At 43.7% G+C, this 23,046-nt stretch overlaps 1 protein-coding gene and 1 long non-coding RNA gene across 2 annotated transcripts; one reads left to right on the forward strand and one right to left on the reverse strand.

The window, feature by feature from the left end:
* Positions 1–8,249: 8,249 nt before the first annotated feature.
* LOC133166040 (uncharacterized) lies at positions 8,250–10,374 on the forward strand. Its single transcript, XR_009717686.1, has 2 exons — positions 8,250–9,475; positions 9,583–10,374. It is a non-coding gene; the product is annotated as an uncharacterized LOC133166040 (long non-coding RNA).
* LOC133166039 (uncharacterized) lies at positions 10,311–13,146 on the reverse strand. The gene is made up of 2 exons (XM_061296020.1): positions 12,923–13,146; positions 10,311–12,401 (listed from the first exon to the last, which is right to left on the reverse strand). Exons 1-2 carry the CDS (start codon positions 13,049–13,051, stop codon positions 10,638–10,640), a joined length of 1,893 nt encoding a protein of 630 aa, XP_061152004.1. The 5' UTR covers positions 13,052–13,146; the 3' UTR covers positions 10,311–10,637.
* Positions 13,147–23,046: the final 9,900 nt, after the last annotated feature.

Here is a 23,046-nt window from a genome sequence, read left to right on the forward strand (position 1 = left end):
CTAAGAATGGCATGCTGATGCTGGGAAAAAGCTTGTACCCATGTATAATACGCACCCAATTTTTATGAATTTTTTTTAATTTTTTTTAAATTTTTTTTTTTTTTTTAAGTCCCAATGATCGTCACACACGCAGGGAGGCAATGGGTCCCATTTTTATAGTCTTTGGTATGGTCTTAACTAGGCTGGATGTAATTTTTTTTGTTGGCGTTGATTTCTCCGACTGCCCCTATACGCACCACCGCGCTCCGTGCGCGCAATAGAAAGAGGCGGCTCTGTATGGGAGAGACGTTGAAGAGGAATAAAAACACCCTTGGAAACCAGAACTTGCCCCTCGTCGTGACTCGGAGCCGCAACAAATGTTTCGGATTTGTGTAGGGTACATTGTGACAGACAGCAAACTAGCAGGTGATCGAGCGAGCGTCTGATACAAGAGCATTGCGGTCGTATGGAGCGTGTTTGAAGTGAACAGCAGAGACGAAAGGAACAAGGCAAAGTGTTGTGAAATAAAATATTACCTGTAATACGCATTTTGTTATTTGCTGATTGAAACTGCTAATTAAACTGTGAATTGAAACTAATAGGAAGAAAACATATCTTGCTCTTAATATAGCTGACGTGTCTTGCGCATACGTTCTGCGCATCTGTAATGGCGGCCTCCGTATGACGTCCGGTCCGCGATGGAGATTAAAAACAAACAATATTTGACAATAACACACCATCAAGGATTGCACCATCGCATCAAACGATCTGTCGTCAATTATGGATTTTTTTGACTAAGTGTGTTGGGCAAGATGGCTGAATGCGATGCGCGATTGACAACAAACAAGAAGAAAGGTGAGTTTTATTTCGGGGGAGATTTGTCATGTCTCGTCCCCAGTTTTGCTATGTGTCTAGGTTGCCATAGTTTCTGTTCGCGTCGCCCCTCTCTTCCTGTGTCACCTCAATCGATGTAACGTGTTTTGTATTTAAGTCCTGTCTGCCCCTCGCTCACCGTTGGATCATTGCATGTGTTACTGTCATTCTGTTCCTGTCTTTGGTAATGTCACCCTGTCTTTTTGTTCCACGACTTTGTCGGTCAGTTCTGTTGTTGGTTTTGTTGTACCATGACTTTCTTTAAAAAAAAAAAAAAAAAAAAAATTAAAAAAACTTTTTTTTGTACCCATGTATAATACGCACCCCAGATTTTAGGACAATAAATTTGTTAAATTTTGCGCACTATACACGGAAAAAAACGGTATACATACGTTCGTCACGTCGCGCCTGGACTACTGTAATGTACTATTTTCGGGTCTTCCTAAGTCCCGCATCAAAAGTCTACAGTTAGTACAAAATGCTGCTGCAAGGCTGCTCTCTCGGGCAAGAAAATTTACAAATAGACTTGACTTGACTTGACCGGTACAGAATCCGCATTACTGCCGATGCTGCACCGATCCGCCTGTCCATCTCGCTCTCCATCCTCCCGTCACTCGTGAACAAGACCCCAAGATCCATGAACTCCTCCACTTGAGGCAGGATCTCATCCCCGATCCGGAGAGGGCATGCCACCCTTTTCTGATCGAGGACCAAGGACTCGGATTTGGAGGTGCTGACCCTCATCTCGACCGCTTCACACTCGGCTGCGAACCGCTCCAGTGAGAGCTGGAGATCACGGCCTGAAGAAGCCAACAGCACCACGTCGTCTGCAAAAAGCTGAGACGCAATGCTGAGGTCCCCAAACCGGACCCCCTCAACGCCTCGGCTGCGCCGAGAAATTCTGTCCATAAAAATTATGAACAGAATCGGTGACAAAGGGCAGCCTTGGTGGAGTCCAACCCTCACTGGGAACGAATCCGACTTACTGCCGGAAATGCGGACCAAACTCTGGCATCGGTGATACAGGGACCGAACCGCCCTTATCAGTTGGCTCGGCACCCCATACTCCCGAAGCACCCTTCACAGAACCTCCCAAGGGACACGTTCGAACGCCTTCTCCAAGTCCACAAAACACATGTGGACTGCTTGGGCAAACTCCCATGCACCCTCGAGGATCCTGCTGAGGGTGTAGAGCTGGTCCACTGTTCCACGGCCAGGACGAAACCCACACCTGAATCCGAGGTTCGACCTCCCGACGGACCCTCCTCTCCAGCACCCCTGAATAGACCTTACCAGGGAGGCTGAGGAGTGTGATTCCCCTGTAATTGAAACACACCCTCCGGTCCCCCTTCTTAAAGAGGGGAACCACCACCCCAGTCTGCCAATCCAGAGGCACTGTCCCCGATGTCCACACAATGTTGTAGAGGGGTGTCAGCCATGACAGCCCCACAACATCCAGAGCCATGAAGAACTCCGGGCGGATCTCATCCACCCCCGGGGCCTTGCCACCAAGGAGTTCTTTAACTACCTCAGGGACTTCGACCCCAGAGATTGGAGAGTCCGCCTCAGAGTCCCCAGGCCCTGCTTCCACAATGGAAGGTGTGTAAGTGGAATTGAGGAGATCTTCGAAGTATTCTCCCCACCGACTCACGACGACCCGAGTCGAGGTCAGCAGCACGCCATCCCAGCTGTAAACAGTGTTGACGTTGCACTGCTTCCCCCTCCTGAGACGCCGGATGGTGGACCAGAATTTCCTCGAAGCCGTCCGGAAGTCAGTCTCCATGGCCTCGCCAAACTCCTCCCACGCCCGGGTTTTTGCCTCAGCAACCGCCGAAGCCGCGTTCCGCTTGGCAATCCGGTACCTGTTAGCTGCCTCCGGAGTCCCCCAGGCCAAAACGGCCCGATAGGACTCCTTCATCAGCTTGACGGCATCCCTTACCGCCGGTGTCCACCAGCGGGTTTGGGGATTGCCGCCACGACAGGCACCAACGACCTTACGGCCACAGCTCCGGTCAGCCGCCTCAACAATGGAGGCGCGGAACATGGTCCACTTGGACTCAATGTCCCCCGCCTTTCCCGGGACGTGGGAAAAGCTCTGCCGGAGGTGCGAGTTGAAGCTCTTCCTGACAGGGGATTCTACCAGACATTCCCAGCAGACCCTCACAGAGCGTTTGGGTCTGCCAGGTTGGACCGGCATCTTCCCCCACTATCAGAGCCAACCCACCACCAGGTGGTGATCAGTTGACAGCTCCGCCCCTCTCTTCGCCCGAGTGTCCAAAACATGCGGCCGCAAACCCGGATTCAAACTTCAGAGCCTCTCCAAAGTGGTGCTACTTATTCATGAGGCGCAATGACATTTCAATTAGGAGGAGGACTTAACGGCTGTTTCAGGTGATAGTCTACACTCCAATTTCCGCAACTTCCGTCGCCCTCAAATGACGACAAGCATTCGTGCCGATTGTATCCGGTTATAACCAGCCTTTGACCTATCCAAACTGGAAGCGCCGCCATCTTCCCAGTGTATGAGTCAGTCGTCCTAGGCGAGTGAAGCCGGACGGTTGCGATTCACGATGGAACATGCTCAAAGGTGAGCTCCGGGATATTATGATAGACTCGAGATAGGGGGGTGAAGCTTTTAGGGAACAATTAGCATATACCGTTTTTTTCCGTGTATAGTGCGCCCCCATGTATAATACGCACCCTAAAAATGGCATGCTGATGCTGGAAAAAAGCCTGTACCCATGTATAATACGCACCCAATTTTTATGAATTTTTTTTATGAAATTTTTATGAATTTTTTTTTTCTTTTTTTTAAGTCCCAATGATCGTCACACACGCAGGGAGGCAATGGGTCCCATTTTTATAGTCTTTGATATGGTCTTAACTAGGCTGGATGTAATTTTTTTTGTTGCCGTTGATTTCTCCGACTGCCCATAAACGCACCACCGCGCTCCGTGCGCGCACGGGAAAGAGGCGTGCGGACGTGAAAAAGGCAGCTCTGTATGGGAGAGACGTTGAAGAGGAATGAAAACACCCTTGGAAACCAAAACTTGGTGATTTCAAGTTTCATTTTGATGGACACGTCTCGTCCCCAGTTTTGCTATGTGTCTAGGTTGCCATAGTTTCTGAATAACTAGAGCACGTGGGCTTTGCCGTGGTCACAATCGCCTCCACCCTCGCCGCCGAGCATCCTCTGCAGAAGGTGTCACGCTGGTCAGCGAAGGATAAGAAGAAGGTGGCAGTGGACCAGCCATTTGTTGTCCAGCTGTACAACCGCAGCATGGGCGGCACGGACCGCGCCGACCAGAGCATCGGGCTCTACCGCATCAACACGCGCCGGAAGACGTGGTGGTGGCCGATATTCACCTAGATGCTGGACGCGGCCGTCTTCAATGCATGGGTGCTGCACCGGCTGGATGAGCACGGCGGGATGTCTCTGCTGGACTTCCGACGCGAGGTGGCCCGAACTCTGCTTGCAGCACCAGGCGCCACTCGAGCTCGGAGATCGGGCAGACCGCGCGTGTCCGCAGTTGCCGATGACTCCCGCTTCGACACCATGGAGCACTGGCCGGAAGTGGCGGAGCAAGGCCGAAAGTGCGCACTGCCGACTTGCAAGTCGCGTCCGTCCAGTGCGTGCTCCAAGTGCCGCGTGGCACTGTGCATGAAGTGTTTCCGTGGTTACCACCAGCTGGAACAGAATGTGTGAGAAGCACTGGTCACGTGATCCGTTTTCTGACCGGAAGTGGCGGCGCAAGGCTGAACATGATCACTGCTGAGTTACAGTTTATATCTGTGTTTATGGTACTGCAAGTTTGAAAGTTTGTTGCAAATACATACGGCTATGAAAGCCAACTTGTGTTCATAGAAACTTCTGCATTTTCTTACGGCTGGTCCCCATACCCTGGGGATGACGGCCGCCGTTGACTGGAGGCGTTGCACACGCATGCCCATTGAAAATTGTGGAGATGGTCCCTTTCATGTTGCAGACAGCTGTTACGTGTAAAACACAACTATCTCTGAACATTCAAATAAATTACATCACGTTACACTATATATAGATGCCGCATATTCCGTGTAGGCGATGTCATAACCAAAAAAGCGCGGCATATTTGTACTTAGGGACACCTAAGGACCCAGAAAATTTGCACCTTTTTAGAAATAAAGATTTGGGCAGAACTGGGATTATGTAAGAGTCAAAATTTGGGTACGTATTCTGCATGGGTACAGGCTTTTTTCCAGCATCGACATGCCATTTTTAGGGTGCGTATTATACATGGGGGCGTATTATACATGCAAAATTACGGTATTTATTTATTTATTTATTTATTCATTCGTTCAGTCATTCATTTATTTATTTAATTTGGTGTTGCACACAATGGTCCACAGTGTGCACAGGGAGCCTGTGTGTTTGCACAGACACTTGAAAAATTAGAGGAAACATCGGTTATAACAAATGTTTATTAAAATAATAATGATAATAATAATAATAATATTAATAATAAGGTGACGACTCATGTAGTCGTCACCTTATCATGGTGGAGGGGTTTGCGTGCCCTTATGATCCGAGGAGCCATGTTGTCTGGGGCTTCACCCATGGCAAACGGGTCCTAGGTGAGGGGCCAAACAAAGCACGGCTTACACAAGCCCCTTATGAAGAAAAACGTAAATGGATTTCGTTTTCCCTCGCCCGGACGCGGGTCACCGGGGCCACCCTCTGGAGCCAGGCCTGGAGGCGGGGCTCGAAGCCGAGCGTCTGGTGGCCATAGTCGGACTTGCCTCCACGCACAGTTTGGGTTCTGGTACAAGCCCTCTCGAGCGGGGCTAGACTCTCGTCCACTCTGGAGTGGCCCATGGTGAGAGGCGTCGAGCAGGTGTGGGTATACTTATTGCCCCCTGGCTGGGCGCCTGCACATTGGGGTTCACCCCGGTGAACGAGAGGATAGCCTCCCTCCGCCTTCGGGTGGGGGGGACGGGTCCTGACTATTGTTTGTGTCTATTGTCAGGTTTAATTAGTTGACTGAATAACTAGAGCAACAGCAAACAAACCACAAGTGAGACGGAATATTAATTATTTTCTCGCGAGGAGTGCAGTACAGATCACTTACAACAATCTCACTACACTAACTATCTGTATGCACTCCTGCTCTTTTTATTTGGATTTGCCCTACCCACAAAATGAGACAAGGCCCCTAAAGGGGAGGGGGAAAGCACGTGGGCTTTGTCTCGTAAGAAGAAAAATCACAAGGTGTTACATACTGATATGGAACAGTGTGATGAGGAGTATGAGTGATCAGCAACCATTCTTTGTGTCTGTGATGAAATCAGGAAACATGATCAGTTGTAGGTTCATTGGGGGGTGCGAGATAGCGATGAGGCATGTTGTTGATCGGATCAAAAGGGTCTTTGTTAAAAAGGAACTGTCTTGGTAAATGTCTTCATTTTGCTGAGTTGTCAGCTGCGACCTGTCTGACCCAGTAACCTCTCTCTTCTGTGGTACATCATAAAAACAGCAAGGCCAAACAGCAAGCATATATTTCAGTAATATTGCGGTAAAGCATTGATTAGAGAACGCATGATAACATATATATACATTTTTCTAACATCTATGCACCAAACGGCAGCTCAGAGTGTTAGGGTTTACAGATTATCTTCATCGTATGATTATGTTGGAATGTAACCTGTAATAATTTACCTAGCTTGTTCTGTCTTAACAAAAGTAGTAGAACAAAGTGCTAAGATCTTTTGAACTGATTGACTAGCTGCAGAGGAAGCAATCAAAGTTGTTTTGTTTACACAATGTCGTAAAAGACCCCCTGCTATGCTTTGATCAGCAGGCCAGGGGCTTCAACCCCATCCTGTCCACTCTCACCCCCACTCTCAACCCCACTCTGTTTGTCTCGGTAAAAATGCTCCTGCATGCGGCCTGAGTCAGACCTCATTCTATCATCGCTGAACGCACAGCGACGAAATGGACTCTTCACCTGCAAGTGTCTAAAAGGACTTACTTGTCTCCCGTGTGGTTCTTGCAAAATAAGTTAGAGTGAGCGCCACCCTAACATTTTGGTGCCGAAACCCGGGACCTCTCATACCCGCCATCTGGCTGACGGAGGACGACACGCTGTACACCGTCGACGGGCCAGCGTCCATTAGGAGGACCTGGTAAAGAAAGACCTGGGAAGGAAATTCTTCGCTGGGCCAGCATCTTAGGTCTGCCTTCGTCTGACAGAGGTGGATTGACGGGATCCGGCAGTGCCACGAACCAGGGGACAAGTACCGTATTTCGCGCCCTATTAGGCGCACCGGGTTATAGGGCGCACCTTCAATGAACGGCCCATTTTAAAACTTTGTCCATCTATAAGGCGCACCGGACTATAAGGCGCATAAAATAGAAGCTATACTGCAACAAACTGAGGTTGACAAGGGTTGCGGTATGCACCCACTAGCCAATAACCAACGGTAATAACTAGGGGTGTCACGATACATCGATACATATCGATTAATCGATATAATGCTCTACGATTTATTGGCATCGATGCTAAACGTAAACATCGATTTATATCGCCGTGTTTGACCTCGGACATTAGACGCGACTTTATTTTGAAATCCAGTTCATTGTTGCTTGCTTCCTTTTTCCGGGAGCAGTGCGCCCGGCGTTGTTGTGTTGTGAGCAGAGCAGGCACGTGAAAGGGGAGTACGCGGCTCCTGGGCTGGTGCTATGGCTACTAGGGGTGTAACGATACATCGATACACATCGATTAATCGATATAATGCTCTACGATTTATTGGCATCGATGCTAAAGGTAAACATCGATTTATATCGCCGTGTTTGACCTCGGACATTAGACGCGACTTTATTTTGAAATCCAGTTCATTGTTGCTCGCTTCCTCTTTCCGGAAGCAGGGAGCAGTGCGCGGCGTTGTTGTGTTGTGAGCAGAGCAGGCACGTGAAAGGAGGGGGAGTCGACAACTAGTACGCGGCTCCTGGGCTGGTGCTATGGCTAGTGTCCAAAAAGACGAGGAAATTTGCTCCTCTTTAGGCTTCAAGTCATTCGTTTGGAAGCACTTTGGATTCCAAAGAAAAGATGGCTCAACGGACAAGACACGTGCAGTTTGTAAATCCTGCCATGCGGGGATCAAATATTCAGGGAGCACAAATCTCGCCGCACATTTAAAGAAAAAACACGACATCAAAGTTCAGTGTTAAGGTAAGCAATTTTACGGAAGAGGATTAGGGCCAGTGAAGAAGAAAAAAAACGAGGGGTGACAGGATTCTGACTTTTTTCTCAGAATTCTGAGAATAAAGTCGGAATTCTGAGAATAAAGTCAGAATTCTGAGAATAAAGTCAGAATTCTGAGAATAAAGTCAGAATTCTGACTTTAAAGTCAGAATTCCCACTTTAAAGTCAGAATTCTGAGAATAAAGTCAGAATTCTGACTTTAAAGTCAGAATTCCCAATTTCTGACTTTAAAGTCAGAATTCTGACTTTTTTTCTCAGAATTCTGACTTTAAAGTGGGAATTCTGACTTTATTCTCAGAATTCTGACTTTATTCTCAGAATTCTGAGAATAAAGTCAGAATTCCCACTTTAAAGTCAGAATTCTGAGAATAAAGTCAGAATCCTTTCACCCCTCGTTTTTTTTTTCTTCACTGGCCCTAATCCTCTTCCGTAATACTGTCATAAAGTCATGTTTTCAAAATGCCCACTGTTGTGTTTGACAAATTGTAATTGTTTTTACTTTGTTGTGCAGATAAAGTGACTGATGGAGGGTGCAACTCAACCAGTGCCTGAAAAGCTGGATTTGGATGACTTAATCAAGCTATGCTTTAGACTTGCATTCAGCAACAAGGAAATACTTGCAGTTTTAGCACATAATGCTCAGACTATTATAAGTATTCGGACTCTGAAGAAAACTTGTAAAAGACTTGGTCTGTTCCGAAGAAAGAATCAGTCGGACCTGGGAGATGTGTTGGCTTTTGTCCAGCATGAAATCCTGACTTGTGGCCAGATGCAAGGTTATCGCTGGCTTCATCTACGTGCGATACAAAAAGGATTTGTTGTCTCACAAGATGCAATAAGACAAATTATAAAATTGGTTGACCCAGTCGGCGTGGAATTAAGAAGAGCACGACGCCTTAGAAGACGCCAGTACAGCTGCAGAGGCCCAAATGCTCTTTGGCACATGGATGGCTATGATAAATTAAAACCCTATGGGATTTGCATCCATGGTTGTATTGATGGGTTTAGGCGGTATGTGTTATGGGCAGAGGCCTATACCACAAACAATGATCCCAGGGTGATTGCAAGTTATTTTATCAAAACAGTTTCGCGCATTGGTGGATGTCCAGAGAGGATCCGTGCAGACAGGGGCACAGAAAATGGTTGTGGTGAACAGATGCAAGTGTTTTTGCGACAAAACCACTGACAATTTTGCTGGGGAGAAAAGTTTTCTTTACGGGAGAAGTACTGCCAATCAGCGCATTGAAGGGTGGTGGTCCATCCTTTGCAAACAGAGCGCACAGTTCTGGATTAATTTATTTCAAACTCTTCAGGAGGATGGTCACTACACAGGAGATTTTCTGGATAAAAATCTTATCCAGTTCTGCTTTCTTAATCTTGTGCAGGTAAAATATTTTATCTCTCCCATCATGTTTTTGAAGTTGAAATGAATAAATTGAATAATAAAAAATAACAATGTACTTAAATACTTAACTATGCTGCTCTTGTGCAGGATGAGCTGGATGAAGTTGTGAACACATGGAACTCACACAAAATAAGACCAAGGTCGAACGGTGATACAGCTTCAGGCCGGCCAGTCGTCATGTATTCATTCCCTGCCATGCACAGTGCCGAGGATCGACTGAAACCCACTGAAATGCAAGATATCACTGTGTGTATGGAAGAGTGCACTCCAAAATGCCAGTTTCCTTGCGATGAAACTGTATTTGAACTGTGTTGTCTGCTAATGGAGGAAAATGAATGGCACGCTCCAACAGATCCATTGCATGCAAGTGACTTGTATCTTATGTTGAGAGAGGAATTACTGAAGATTGTTTGACAAGCGTATTGATGTAATACATATAAACTCCTCAGAAAATAATTGTTCTGATTTTTTTTAATCAGTAGTCTGTATACTCAGTTACTATGTTTTTTTTAGTCCTACAATGCCTTCTTGACCTTTAAATATTCCTTAATGACCCAAATTAAACAGAATAATTCATTGCAAAATTGAATTTTCTTTAACTATGCTTACCGGATCTATGGTTATTCTTTTCCATTTGTGACTAACAAAAACCAAGATGTTACATTTTGCTTGAAATGTCCTGAACTTGACTGCTTAAATATGTATTAAGTATTAATGTATTACTTGTATATTAAAAATTGTGTCTTTTCATAGAAGGCATCTGTACAACATAATACTTTATTTTTATATACCAACATTCAGGTGCAGTCTGGAAATACATAGTGGATGAAGAGTGAGTTTATTGAATGCAATAAAATATTACCACTCTTCATTACAGAAGCATTCACTTAATACTATGTAGCTGCTGAAAACAACCATCCAATGGTTATGCATAACATCTTGGGTCATTTTAAGAAAGCCCTAGAACTTTTATATAACTGGAACACAATGCCAAATGCAAGCTGTTTCTATAAAACTCTAAAAACAGTGAAGGAACGAATACAAAGTTTGTTTCTATTTGACCAATACGAACAGTGAACAAAATATGTTGTGTTGATGCAACTTACAACGGATAATTAACGGAGTTATGGTTATTGACAGAATTAAACAATATCCATGACCCAGATATTGCTTTCGAGAACGGCATTGAATTCTGATCGGAAGTCTGGGAAATTTTCATAGCTGTCAGCAATGTACAAAACCTTTCCACACGTGTGCCCCACTGGTCTTCTACTAAACTCTGTCATTTGTTGAAACTCCACAAGGATGGTGTCGGTGACAATAAGATCAGATCCAGTGCAAAACCGGAGAAATTTCTGAAGCTTGAGTTCATCCAACTCTCTGATGAACCTTTTCAGATGATTTACCACTTCCTTCTGCTTTGAGGTTAAATCATTTGGAAATTTCAGCAGTTGGCAGACCTTTTTGGAAGTAGGTTGCAAGTCAGAGCACAACTTGTTAAGTGCGTCAGGACTTATGAAGTCATGGTGAAAAGTAACCTCCCTCCAGCAGTCAATAACAAACATGGGCTTTTGGACAAGCTCTTTGTGCGCTATTTCCTGCAGTATTGTGGGAAAGGTTTCAGGTGTGATAATCTTTCTACACCCATAGCTGTCAAGAACTTCCACAAGATCATCTTGGTCCACTTCTGAAAAGTTTTTCATTGCGTCCATCAAAACGTCACGCTCCTGGCTGCTCACAAACTGCAGAAAGTGGGCCTTTGGATCACTGTAGACACAGTTGAAAAGCACTTGCTCGAGGAAAGGAAACGCAAGTTTGTTTGGGAAATAGCAACACTCTTGGTAACCTTTTATAAGTATTCTCCCAACTGCTTTCCACTTTTCTGCAGAAAAATCATGACGGATAAATGGCACCTTAATTGATGTACCAAGGGTGCATCGGTCATAGAATTCCTGCCAGAAACAGGTGAGAACATCTCTCAGTAATCCAGACCCAACACCTGCTTCTTCTCTATCACCTGGGAGTATGCGTTTCACACTGAGTGGTTTGTTCAGTATTTCTTCTTTGCAGAATGCTCTTATCATATCATTCAATGTGTCAGTGGAGTGGACAGTTATAGTCAACACATCTTGTGGATCAGATGGATTGAGGGGCATAGCAGGACCATTGTAGATCATTGTGACTTCTGTATCTTCCTGTGTGTCATATGTGGGACCAAAGGTAATTTCTGAATCAACAGAAATGTTGAATAGCTGGTAGACTTCATTTGAATAAACAGAGACCTCGTCACTTTCTGCGGCATTGTATTCACTGCCATTGTCTGACGTAACTTCCTCGTGTGTGTGGATATCATCTTGGTTCTCTTTTGGTCTTGTTGCAATGTAAAAACGCAACAATGTTAGCTTTGCAGCCTCGTACATATAGCCGATGGAATGGCAGGTGTCATCAGTGAGGCAGTTTTGTTTGAAATCCCAAACCTCAAACTCAAAGTCCAATTGTGATCCTTTGGGAGAAATTCCATCTGGGAAAAATAGTTTTTTTCCTTCCTTGAGAATGTCTTTCAACCCAGCTTCTGTGGACATATGAAGTTTTCTGGTACCCCCTCCCTGCTTCTCCCTCACCTGTTTGGTCATCTTTCCATCACTGTGTATCCATCCGATCGCAATATTTCTTGTTGTTTTCTGCTTCTTTGTCTCTTGTGGTTGTGTCTTTGAGGTGGTGTCCTCTTTGTCACTGTCTTTCCTGAGTTTCATTTTTTCACGTAGTTTTTCTAAAAGTCCGTTTTTTCTTTTGGATGTAGGCTGTTTCGTCTTGCAAAAATTAAAGAGTGCAATGCGGTCTCCATAGCGAGGGATGTAATTGGCAAGAGCGGCATCGTCCATCAGTGCGATGACATCACTGTCAATCTGCACGATGACAGAAAAAGAAATCTGTCACACACAATCACTTAATTTGAAAGAATGAAGCACAAATATAATACTTATTGTAAATCAAATCCACACTCGACAAACATGTTGCAACTGTTTAATCTTTAAGAATTTATTAAGCCACATTTATACCTGAAGTCTATGTGTTTTTTATTTCATTTTATACACTATTTCAATCATCAGTTGACTTAATGTGAGTGTGTAAATACTTAAAATGATCTAGCGTTGGATTGTGATATGGAGAGTCAGCAAGGCATAAGGGGTTTTATCGACGCTTTGTGACGTTGCCGTGACGTGTATATATATTTATAATCGTGCATTACGTCATCGGTTTAATGAAACTGAGTACTGAATGAACAAAAATACGCATAATGCTTCTTTACGTGTAAATGCGGCGCGTACCGTCAAGAGCTATCAATTAGCAACGGAGCCACATGCTACACGGAGCCAGTTATATACGCAACAGTCACCAAAAGGAACACAATGCTTTATTTACTCACCCCCTGCTCCTCCAAGTGTGAAATGATGTCCTCCGGCAATCTTCTGGCACGCAAAAACTCACTCGTTGACGACATAATGTCCTCTCTGGTCAAAACCACACCACACTGACTTTCCCTCCGCCACCCCATGCCATAAAGTCAGAATTCTGACTTTATTCTCAGAATTCTGACTTTATTCTCAGAATTCTGACTTTAAAGTCGGAATTCTGACTTTAAAGTCAGAATTCTGAGAATAAAGTCAGAATTCTGACTTTAAAGTCAGAATTCCCAATTTCTGACTTTAAAGTCAGAATTCTGACTTTATTCTCAGAATTCTGACTATTCTCAGAATTCTGACTTTAAAGTCGGAATTCTGACTTTATTCTCAGAATTCTGACTTTAAAGTCAGAATTCCGACTTTAAAGTCAGAATTCTGAGAATAAAGTCAGAATTCTGACTTTAAAGTCAGAAATTGGGAATTCTGACTTTAAAGTCAGAATTCTGACTTTATTCTCAGAACTCTGACTTTAAAGTCAGAATTCCGACTTTAAAGTCAGAATTCTGAGAATAAAGTCAGAATTCTGAGAATAAAGTCAGAATTCTGACTTTATGGCATGGGGTGGCGGAGGGAAAGTCAGTGTGGTGTGGTTTTGACCAGAGAGGACATCGGAATTCTGACTTTATTCTCAGAATTCTGAGAATAAAGTCAGAATTCTGAGAATAAAGTCAGAATTCCGACTTTAAAGTCAGAATTCTGAGAAAAAAGTTTGAATCTTGTCACCCCTCGTTTTTTTTTTCTTCACTGGCCCTAATCCTCTTCCGTAGCAATTTGTATACTACAATACTCTTGTAATTTCCTAAATAAAGAGTTTGCAGTACCTTGTTGATTTTGCGTATGAATTGTTATAAATCAGGAAATTGTTCTATATTTTTTATTAAAAAAAAAAAAAAATCGATCGTAGAGCACTATATCGCGATATATCGTGAATGAATCGCAGCAGGCTTTAAGATATCGGCAAATATCGTATCGCAGTTCTTTATATCGATATTATATCGTATCGTGACAAAACCCGCGATTTACACCCCTAATGGCTACTGTCCAAAAAGACGAAGAAATTTGCTCCCCTTTAGGCTTCGAGTCATTTGTTTGGAAGCACTTTGGATTCCAAAGAAAAGATGGCTCAACGGACAAGACACGTGCAGTTTGTAAATCCTGCCATGCGGTGATCAAATATTCAGGGACCACAAATCTCTATATTTATATTTAAAGAAAAAACACGACATCAAAGTTCAGTGTTAAAATAAGCACTTTGTATACTGCAATACTCTTGTAATTTCCTAAATAAAGAGTTTGCAGTACCTTGTTGATTTTGCGTATGAATTGTTATAAATCAGGATATTGTTCTATATTTTTTATTAAAAAAAAAAAATCGATCGTAGAGCACTATATCGCGATATATCGTGAATGAATCGCAGCAGGCTTTAAGATATCGGCAAATATCGTATCGTAGTTCTTCGTATCGATATTATATCGTATCGCGACAAAACCCGCGATTTACACCCCTAGTAATAACCAATAAGCTCTGTAAACAATCGCGTTTCTCAAATGATTTCCTGTAAAATGATTGGAACTGACTAAAGTTCGATTTAACGCATTGGTACTACTTACCTATGTTTCCCTTCCATATCGATCCGTAGATTTACTCGAAACATTAACAGAGCAGCCTATTTTGACATGAAATAGCCTCGCGCGTATAGCAGCTATTGTTATAGCATTAGCCATCCGCAAAAACCCATGAGCCTCAGCTCGCAATCTCCCATGAGCCTCAGCAAAGTGTTAACAATCGCGTTTCTCAAACGATCTCCTATGAAATGATCGGAACTGACTAAATTTCGATCTAACGCATTGGTACTACTTACCTATGCTTCCCTTCCATATCGATCCGTAGATTTACTCGAAACATTAACAGAACAGCCTATTTTGACATGAAATAGCCTCGCGCGTATAGCAGCTATTGTTATAGCATTAGCCATCCGCAAAAACCCATGAGCCTCAGCTTGCAATCTCCCATGAGCCTCAGCAAAGTGTAAACAATCGCGTTTCTCAAACGATCTCCTAGAAAATGATCGGAACTGACTAAAGTTCGATCTAACGCATTGGTACCTATGTTTCCCTTCCATATCGATTCGTAGATTTACTCGAAACATGAACGGAGCAGCCTATTTTGAAATGAAATAGCCTCGCAGGTACAACAGCTATTCGGTGAAGCCCCCTGACTACAGTTACCGTAATGTTGGGAAGCGATGCGACCTTGTAATCTACTAGTCGTACTAAAACGTACTAAAGCATTTTGGCAGAGCACTGTGTACAACCAGTATGGATCAACAAATTCATCAATTGATCCATATATAAGGCGCACTGTCGACTTTTGATAAAAATTTAGGTTTTTAGGTGCGCCTTATAGGGCGGAAAATACGGTAAGTTAAAGCCTTAAAGATGCGCTGATGCGGCTTTGGTTTGTCCGAGCTATGAGATACGGCTTTGCTTTGTCCGAGCTATGAGATACGGCTTTGGTTTGTCCGCGCTATGAGATACGGCTTTGGTTTATCCGAGCTATGAGATACGGCTTTGGTTTTTCCAAGCTATGAAACAGCTAGGATTCTAGTCCCAGTGGAAGGAACGGGCTAAGAAAAGGGTTAGTTTCTTTTTCCTAATTGAAGAAGGTCAAAGCGCTGGAGTTTGTGTGGTTTAGAGTGGATCGACTGGTAGGATAAATTGACTGCAAAGAGAATTTGTTGGAAGGTCAATTTAAACCTGCATTGAGGATCCTCAAAGAAAGATAAAAATTTTTGCAAAAAATTGTATAAACTTAAAATACCAAGTTAAGATGGGAAATAAAAACGGTAAATCCCTAGCTCTTGATGGAGATGAGAAGTACGTACATGGCGAGTAAATTTCTTAATTGTATCCAATACATGCCGAAGTAGAAGAAAAAGTATGGAGTAGAAGGGAAGTTGAAAGTTGAAGTGTGGAAGATAGTGGTTGATGTTTTGGAGGAGAGTGTAGGTAGGAACACAAAGGGACTGAAAAAGAAAAGAAAAGAGTGAGAGTTGAATTGTGCTAGACTGTGGTTGAAAGCTTCACAAGAGAGAAGAGAACAAATCCAAAAGACAAAAGATAGAAAGTTGAAAAGTGATGAGGCTGCGACTATGTTTGTCAGGCCGGAAGACAATGAGGCCACAGTGCGCAGGTGCACTGTCCCGGCCACGGCTCCAGCCGCAACTGGAAGCGCAGCTCAAGCAGAGGAACAAGAGGGACCTTCTGCTCGTATGCTAAACTTGTATCCAAGTTTAACAGACCTGCACCCTCCCCCATATAACAGAAAAAAAGTCAGGGTCACATTACTAGAAGTCCTGTACAAACAAGAGGTCTAACCACTGCTGCTAGATTTTCCCAAAATTTAGACAATGTGTGCCCAATGATACAGGTGCCAAACCATATTGTAGGAGAAGGCCAACCTCAACATACGTATCTTTTTCGGCCATGGACTTTGGAAGAGGCAAGGAAAGCAGTTGAAGGGGTTACCCCTGTTGCTGAAGACCCAGATAAATGGGCAGAAGACATGGCTGGAATCATACATTCCTATAGACCAGTGGTCGCCAAACTACGGCCCGCGGGCCGGATACGGCCCACGGGACCGTTTAATCCGGCCCACCAACCCTGAACAAATTGTATTATTAAACTTTTTTTTTGGTCATTTTGCCTGCAATGACTGCATTTCCCCAGTAGATGGGGAAGCGCTCGCCTGCGCATTTACTACCGGAAGCCGTGTCAGAAAGCTCGGTGCACACTCACAAGTGCGTGTATGTACTCAGTAGTACGGACATGGCGCACTCGCGCTCTATTTGTATCAGTCCCGAATTTAGAGCGTGGGCTGTGACGACAGCATTCTTGTAATTCGCGCGCAGAGCTTTCAGATGCAGTTTTGCGCTAAAGCCACCCACAAACCTTCCCCTGGAATCCTTCCATTAAAATGAGTCGCCCAAGGAAAAGCAAGGTGGACACAGTGCCGAGCGTTTAAAAGAGAGTGGCCAATTTGGCTCGACGTACACGACGTGACGTTCAGCCACATGAACGTCAACATCAACCCGTCACAGATCGAGGTAAACGGACCAACACCTCGGATCTCGCCTAAGAATTGCCACAACAAATTTTACTCTAGACTATGACGCACTAGCAAACTTTAACAAAAAAGACAGCGGTATCTACAAGCCTACTGGAACCTACAAAAGGATTATAAGGAAGGAACACAAGAACTTTAAGAGACTGCTCATGTGTGTCAGAGAGGTTCTGCTCTGACAACTGAGCTGAACTTTTATCTGTTAAGATTGTGCATGGCACAACAGAAAGTTAATGTTCCATGGCTTTTTTTTCTATGAAGAACCAAGAGAGAGTTATTTAGTTATTATTTATTTCCTGGTTTTTCTGTGAAGAACTCAGAGAGGGTTATTTAGTTATTATTAATCATTAATAGTGTTATTATTTGTTTCCTGACTTTCTTTCTGTAAAGAACCTGGAAAGGGTTCGTTATTTGGTTATGTGTGGCTTTCTGGAAAACAAATTTTTTAAGCTCCCCTACGATCGTCACACTTTTTCTGTTACAAACCGACACCGGCCCCCCATCAGAGAAGGGAAAAGTTATGTGGCCCTCACAGGAAAAAGTTTGGGGACCCCTGCAAACAAACCACAAGTGAGACAGAATATTAAGTCTTTTCTCGCGAGGAGTGCAGTACAGATAGCTTAATACAATCTCTACACACACTGAATATCTGTAGGCACTCCCGCTCTTTTTATTTGGATTTGCCCTACCCACAGTGTGAGACATAAGACACTAAAGGGGAGGAGGAAAGCATGTGGGCTTTGTCTCGTAAGCAAAAATCACTAGGTGTTTACATACTGATAAGAACATCTGGGAAGAGGAGTTTGAGTGGACTGGATACAGGAGAAAAAACCTTTGACCTCTAGTTAAAACATAGCAAGGGAAGTTTTACGACATTGTGTAGGATGCAACAAGCTAAGTTATTTATTACTGGTTATATACATTCCAATCTAATCCTACGATCAAGATAGTTGGGAAACCCTGACTTCAATGGTCACTTGGAGGTTCATCTGGGGTGCAGGACAGCAATGAGGCATGTTGTCTAACAAAGTGGTCTTTGTTAGAAAGGAACTGTCCTTCTGTGGTACATCATAAAAACAGCAAGGCCAAACAGCAAGCATATATTGCAGTAATATTGTGGTAAGGCATTGATTAGAGAACGCATGATAACATATATATACATTTTTCTAACACACTCCCACTTCAGAAGGGCTAACACCTTTTGAAATCATCCATGGGAGACCATATAGACTACCTGTGTTCCCTGCAGATTTACAAAAGGCAGATGAAGAACAGTCTTTGGCAGATTACATGATCAGAACGCTCAGACTGACAGAAGTGTCAAATGCAAATTTACTGCCGCCTGATCTTTCATCCTCACAGGTCGACAACCCCATCAAGCCAGGAGACTGGGTCTACATCAAAGTCATCAAAAGAAAGAACTGGGCCAGCCCACGATGGGAGGGACCATTCCAAGTCTTGCTGACTACCCCCACCGCAGTGAAAATTGCTGAACGGCCCAGCTGGATTCACCTCAGCCACTGCAAGCTACAGGGAGTGCTAGACCCCTCATTTCAGCGTGGTGGGGAAGCCTGACTTCAAACTAGCCTCATTGTTTAGGGTTAGGCGTCTCAATGTTGGTGAAGCGAACAACAATTCCCAATCCGCTAGGCGAGGCTACCGTTTTTTTCCGTGTATAATGGGCCCCCATGTATAATACGCACCCTAAAAATGGCATGGTGATGCTGGAAAAAACCCTGTACCCATGTATAGTACGCACCCAAATTTTTTTTTTTTTCTTTTTTTTTTTAAGTCCCAATGATCGTCACACACGCAGGGAGGCAATGGGTCCCATTTTTATAGTCTTTGGTATGGTCTTAACTAGGCTGGATGTATTTTTTTTTGTTGGCGTTGATTTCTCCGACTGCCCGTAAAGGCACCACCGCGATCAGTGCGGACATGTGAAAAAGGCGTGCGGACATGTGAAAAAGCCGGCTCTGTATGAGAGAGACGTTGAAGAGGAATAAAAACACCCTTGGAAACCAAAACTTGCCCCTCGTCGTGACTCGGAGCCGCAACAAATGTTTCGGATTTGTGTAGGGTACATTGTGACAGCAAACGAGCAGGTGATCGAGCAAGCGTCTGATACGAGAGCATTGCGTTCGTATGGAGCGTGTTTGAAGTGAACAGCAGAGACGAAAGGAACAAGGCAAAGTGTTGTGAAATAAAATATTACCTGTAATATGCATTTTGTTATTTGCTGATTGAAACTGCTAATTAAACTGTGAATTGAAACTAATAGGAAGAAAACTGAACTCTCGCTCTTTATATAGCTGACGTGTCTTGCGCATTCGTTCTGCGCATCGGATCCATAGTGCGCATGCGCAGTGATACTGCCTCCATATGACGTCCGGTCTGCGATGGAGATTAAAAAACAAACAATATTTGACAATAACACACCATCAAGGATCGCATCAAGCGATGTGTCGTCAATTATGAATTTTACTGACTAAGTGTGTTGGGCAGGATGGCTGAATGCGATGCGTGATTGACAACAAACAAGAAGAAAGGTGATTTCAAGTTTTATTTCGAGGGAGATTTGTCATGTCTCGTCCCCAGTTTTGCTATGTGTCTAGGTTGCCATAGTTGTTAGGGTGGTGCTCACTCTGACTTATTTTGCAAGAACCACACAGGAGTCAAGCAAGTCATTTTAGACACCTGCAGGCGGAGAGTCCATTCATAGCTGTGCTTACAGCGATGGTCAAATGGAGGTCTGACTCAGGCCTCATCAGGTGCTTATTTATTGAGAGAAACAGAGTGGGGTTGAAAGTGGGGGTGTGGGAACACACAGGATAGGGTGAGGCCGGTCCCCTGCTGATCAAAGCATAGCAGGGGGCCTTTTACGACTTTCTGTAAACAAAGCAACTTTTATTGCTTCCTCTGCGTCTAGTCAATCAGTTGAAAAGATCTTAGCACTTTGGTCAACTACTTTTGTCTAGACAGGACAAGGTAGTTAAATTAATACAGGTTACATTCCAACATAATCATACGATGAAGATATTCTGCAAACCCTAACATATCCCTCCTGTTTTATCATATGATTATGTCAACCCCGAACAGTCAAACATAAGTAAGAAAATACAATGAAAGCAATACCTTCCAGTGAAGATGAGGTTTTTCCTCAATACTCCAGTCCAAATTGTGTGTGTAATTTAAAAACCTGCGGCCAGATTAAATGCAGGAAAAGAGTTACACGGTCCCTCTGCCTTAGGCGACCAGAAAGCTATCAATAATAACAGTTCAATACAAAAATTGCTCGTGATTGTTCAGCCGTTGGGGGCTTGGCACGCCCACTGGTGGAGGGTGAGCACGATTCTCACCCCCTTCGCAGATCTGCTCCGTAAATTTTAACTTAATAGCATGACGCCAAATGTGTTAGAGAATCCATATGTCGTAAAGTGCTGTATTTTTACTATCTTTCACTATCTGTCCTACTCACTCCCCCCTTCTGAGGCTTGGCATCGCCAATGCCTCACACCTTGACAAACCTTTTTGGGAGAATGTGTTCTTTACTACATATGAGTCCATCATTTAATTTGACTTTCTTTCCAAAACGCTTCTCAATTTCCCAGTTCACACATCTTCTGCATGTGTTACTGGTTCTCCAGTTTTTTCTCTAGTTAATTATCACTCCAAAAGCAACCTTTACTTTTCTTTCATTTAACTTAAATTTCGTTTTACGTGTTACAATGACAAATAAAGATCTATATATCTACCGTTTTTTTCCGTGTATAGTGCGCCCCCATGTATAGTACGCACCCCTAAAAATGGCATGCTGATGCTGGAAAAAAGCTTGTACCCATGTATAATACGCACCCAATTTTTATGAATCTTTTTAAAAAAAAATGTACTTTTTTTTTTGTTTTTTTTTTTAAGTCCCAAAGATCGTCACACACGCAGGGAGGCAATGGGTCCCATTTTTATAGTCTTTGGTATGGTCTTAACTAGGCTGGATGTCATTTTTTTTGTTGGCGTTGATTTCTCCGACTGCCCCTAAACGCACCACCGCGCTCCGTGCGGGCACGGGAAAGAGGCGGCTCTGTATGGGAGAGACGTTGAAGAGGAATAAAAACACCCTTGGAAACCAAAACTTGCCCCTCGTCGTGACTCGGAGCCGCAACAAATGTTTCGGATTTGTGTAGGGTACATTGTGACAGACGGCAAACTAGCAGGTGATCGAGCGAGCGTCTGATACAAGAGCATTGCGGTCGTATGGAGCGTGTTTGAAATGAACAGCAGAGACGAAAGGAACAAGGCAAAGTGTTGTGAAATAAAATATTACCTGTAATACGCATTTTGTTATTTGCTGATTGAAACTGCTAATTAAACTGTGAATTGAAACTAATAGGTGGAGAACTGAACTCTCTCTCTTTATATAGCTGACGTGTCTTGCGCAACCGTTCTGCGCATCTGTAATGGCGGCCTCCGTATGACGTCCGGTCCGCGATGGAGATTAAAAAACAAACAATATTTGACAATAACACACCATCGAGGATTGCACCATCGCATCAAACGATGTGTCGTCAATTATGAATTTTACTAAGTGTGTTGGGCAGGATGGCTGAATGCGATGCGCGATTGACAACAAACAAGAAGAAAGGTGAGTTTCATTTCGGGGGAGATTTGTCATGTCTCGTCCCCAGTTTTGCTATGTGTCTAGGTTGCCATAGTTTCTGTTCGCGTCACCCCTCTCTTCCTGTGTCACCTCAATCGATGTAACGTGTTTTGTATTTAAGTCCTGTCTGCCCCTCGCTCACCGTTGGATCATTGCATGTGTTACTGTCATTCTGTTCTTGTCTTTGGTAATGTCACCCTGTCTTTTTGTTCCACGACTTTGTCGGTCAGTCCTGTTGTTGGTTTTGTTGTACCATGACTTTCTTTAAAAAAAAAAAAAAAAAAAAATTTTTTTTTTTGTACCCATGTATAATACGCACCCCAGATTTTAGGACAATACATTAGTTAAATATTGCGCACTATAAACGGAAAAAAACGGTACTCAAAATCACTCTTCCTTCAAAGGCGTGCCAAGCCCCCAACGGCTGAACAATCACGAGCAATTTTTGTATTGAACTGTTATTATTGATAGCTTTCTGGTCGCCTAAGGCAGAGGGACCGTGTAACTCGCTATGTCGCTATGGACAGACTCTCCCACCTCAGCTGTAGTTATCTGCAGTTCATCCAGAGTGATCATGGGCCTCTTGGCTGCATCTCTGATCAATCTTCTCCTTGTTTGAGATGAAAGTTTGGAGGGACGGCCGGGTCTTGGTAGATTTGCAGTGGTCTGATACTCCTTCCATTTCAACATAATTGCTTGCACAGTGCTCTTTGAGATGTTTAAAGCTTGGGAAATATTTTTGTATTCAAATCCAGCTTTAAACTTCTCCACAACAGTATCTCGGACCTGCCTGGTGTGTTCCTTTGTCTTCATGGTACTCTCTGCCCTTTAAACAGAACCCTGAGACTATCAAAGACCAGGTGCATTTATACCGAGACTTGATTACACACAGGTCCATTCTATTTATCATCATCAGTCATTTAGGACAACATTGGATCATTCAAAGATCCTCACTGAACTTCTGGAGTGAGTTTGCTGCACTGAAAGTAAAGGGGCCGAATAATATTGCACGCCCCACTTTTCAGTTTTTTATTTGTTAAAAAAGGTTAAATTATCCAATAAATTTGGTCCCACTTCACGATTGTGTCCCACTTGTTGATTCTTGACAAAAAAATTAAATTTTATATCTTTATGTTTGAAGCCTACAATGTGGCAAAATGTTGAAAGGTTCAAGGGGGCCGAATACTTTCGCAAGGCACTGTATGTGCAACAGGAAGTCCCAATGATGTGGCACACACTACCTTGTGCTGTAGTCATCAAGTCCAGAACCATCCTGTTTTGCAAGACCATAAGTCTAATAGCCTGAATCT

This window comes from Syngnathus typhle, linkage group LG13, assembly GCF_033458585.1.
Source record: "Syngnathus typhle isolate RoL2023-S1 ecotype Sweden linkage group LG13, RoL_Styp_1.0, whole genome shotgun sequence".
Taxonomy (NCBI): Eukaryota; Metazoa; Chordata; class Actinopteri; order Syngnathiformes; family Syngnathidae; genus Syngnathus; species Syngnathus typhle.

Bases quoted from the DNA above. Each gene is read 5' to 3' on its own strand.
- LOC133166039 (XM_061296020.1), bottom strand. From the start codon at position 13,051: ATGGGGTGGCGGAGGGAAAGTCAGTGTGGTGTGGTTTTGACCAGAGAG. The intron at 12,402-12,922 runs GTGAGTAAATAA...GTCATCGTGCAG, and splicing joins CACACTTGGAGGAGCAGGGG to ATTGACAGTGATGTCATCGC.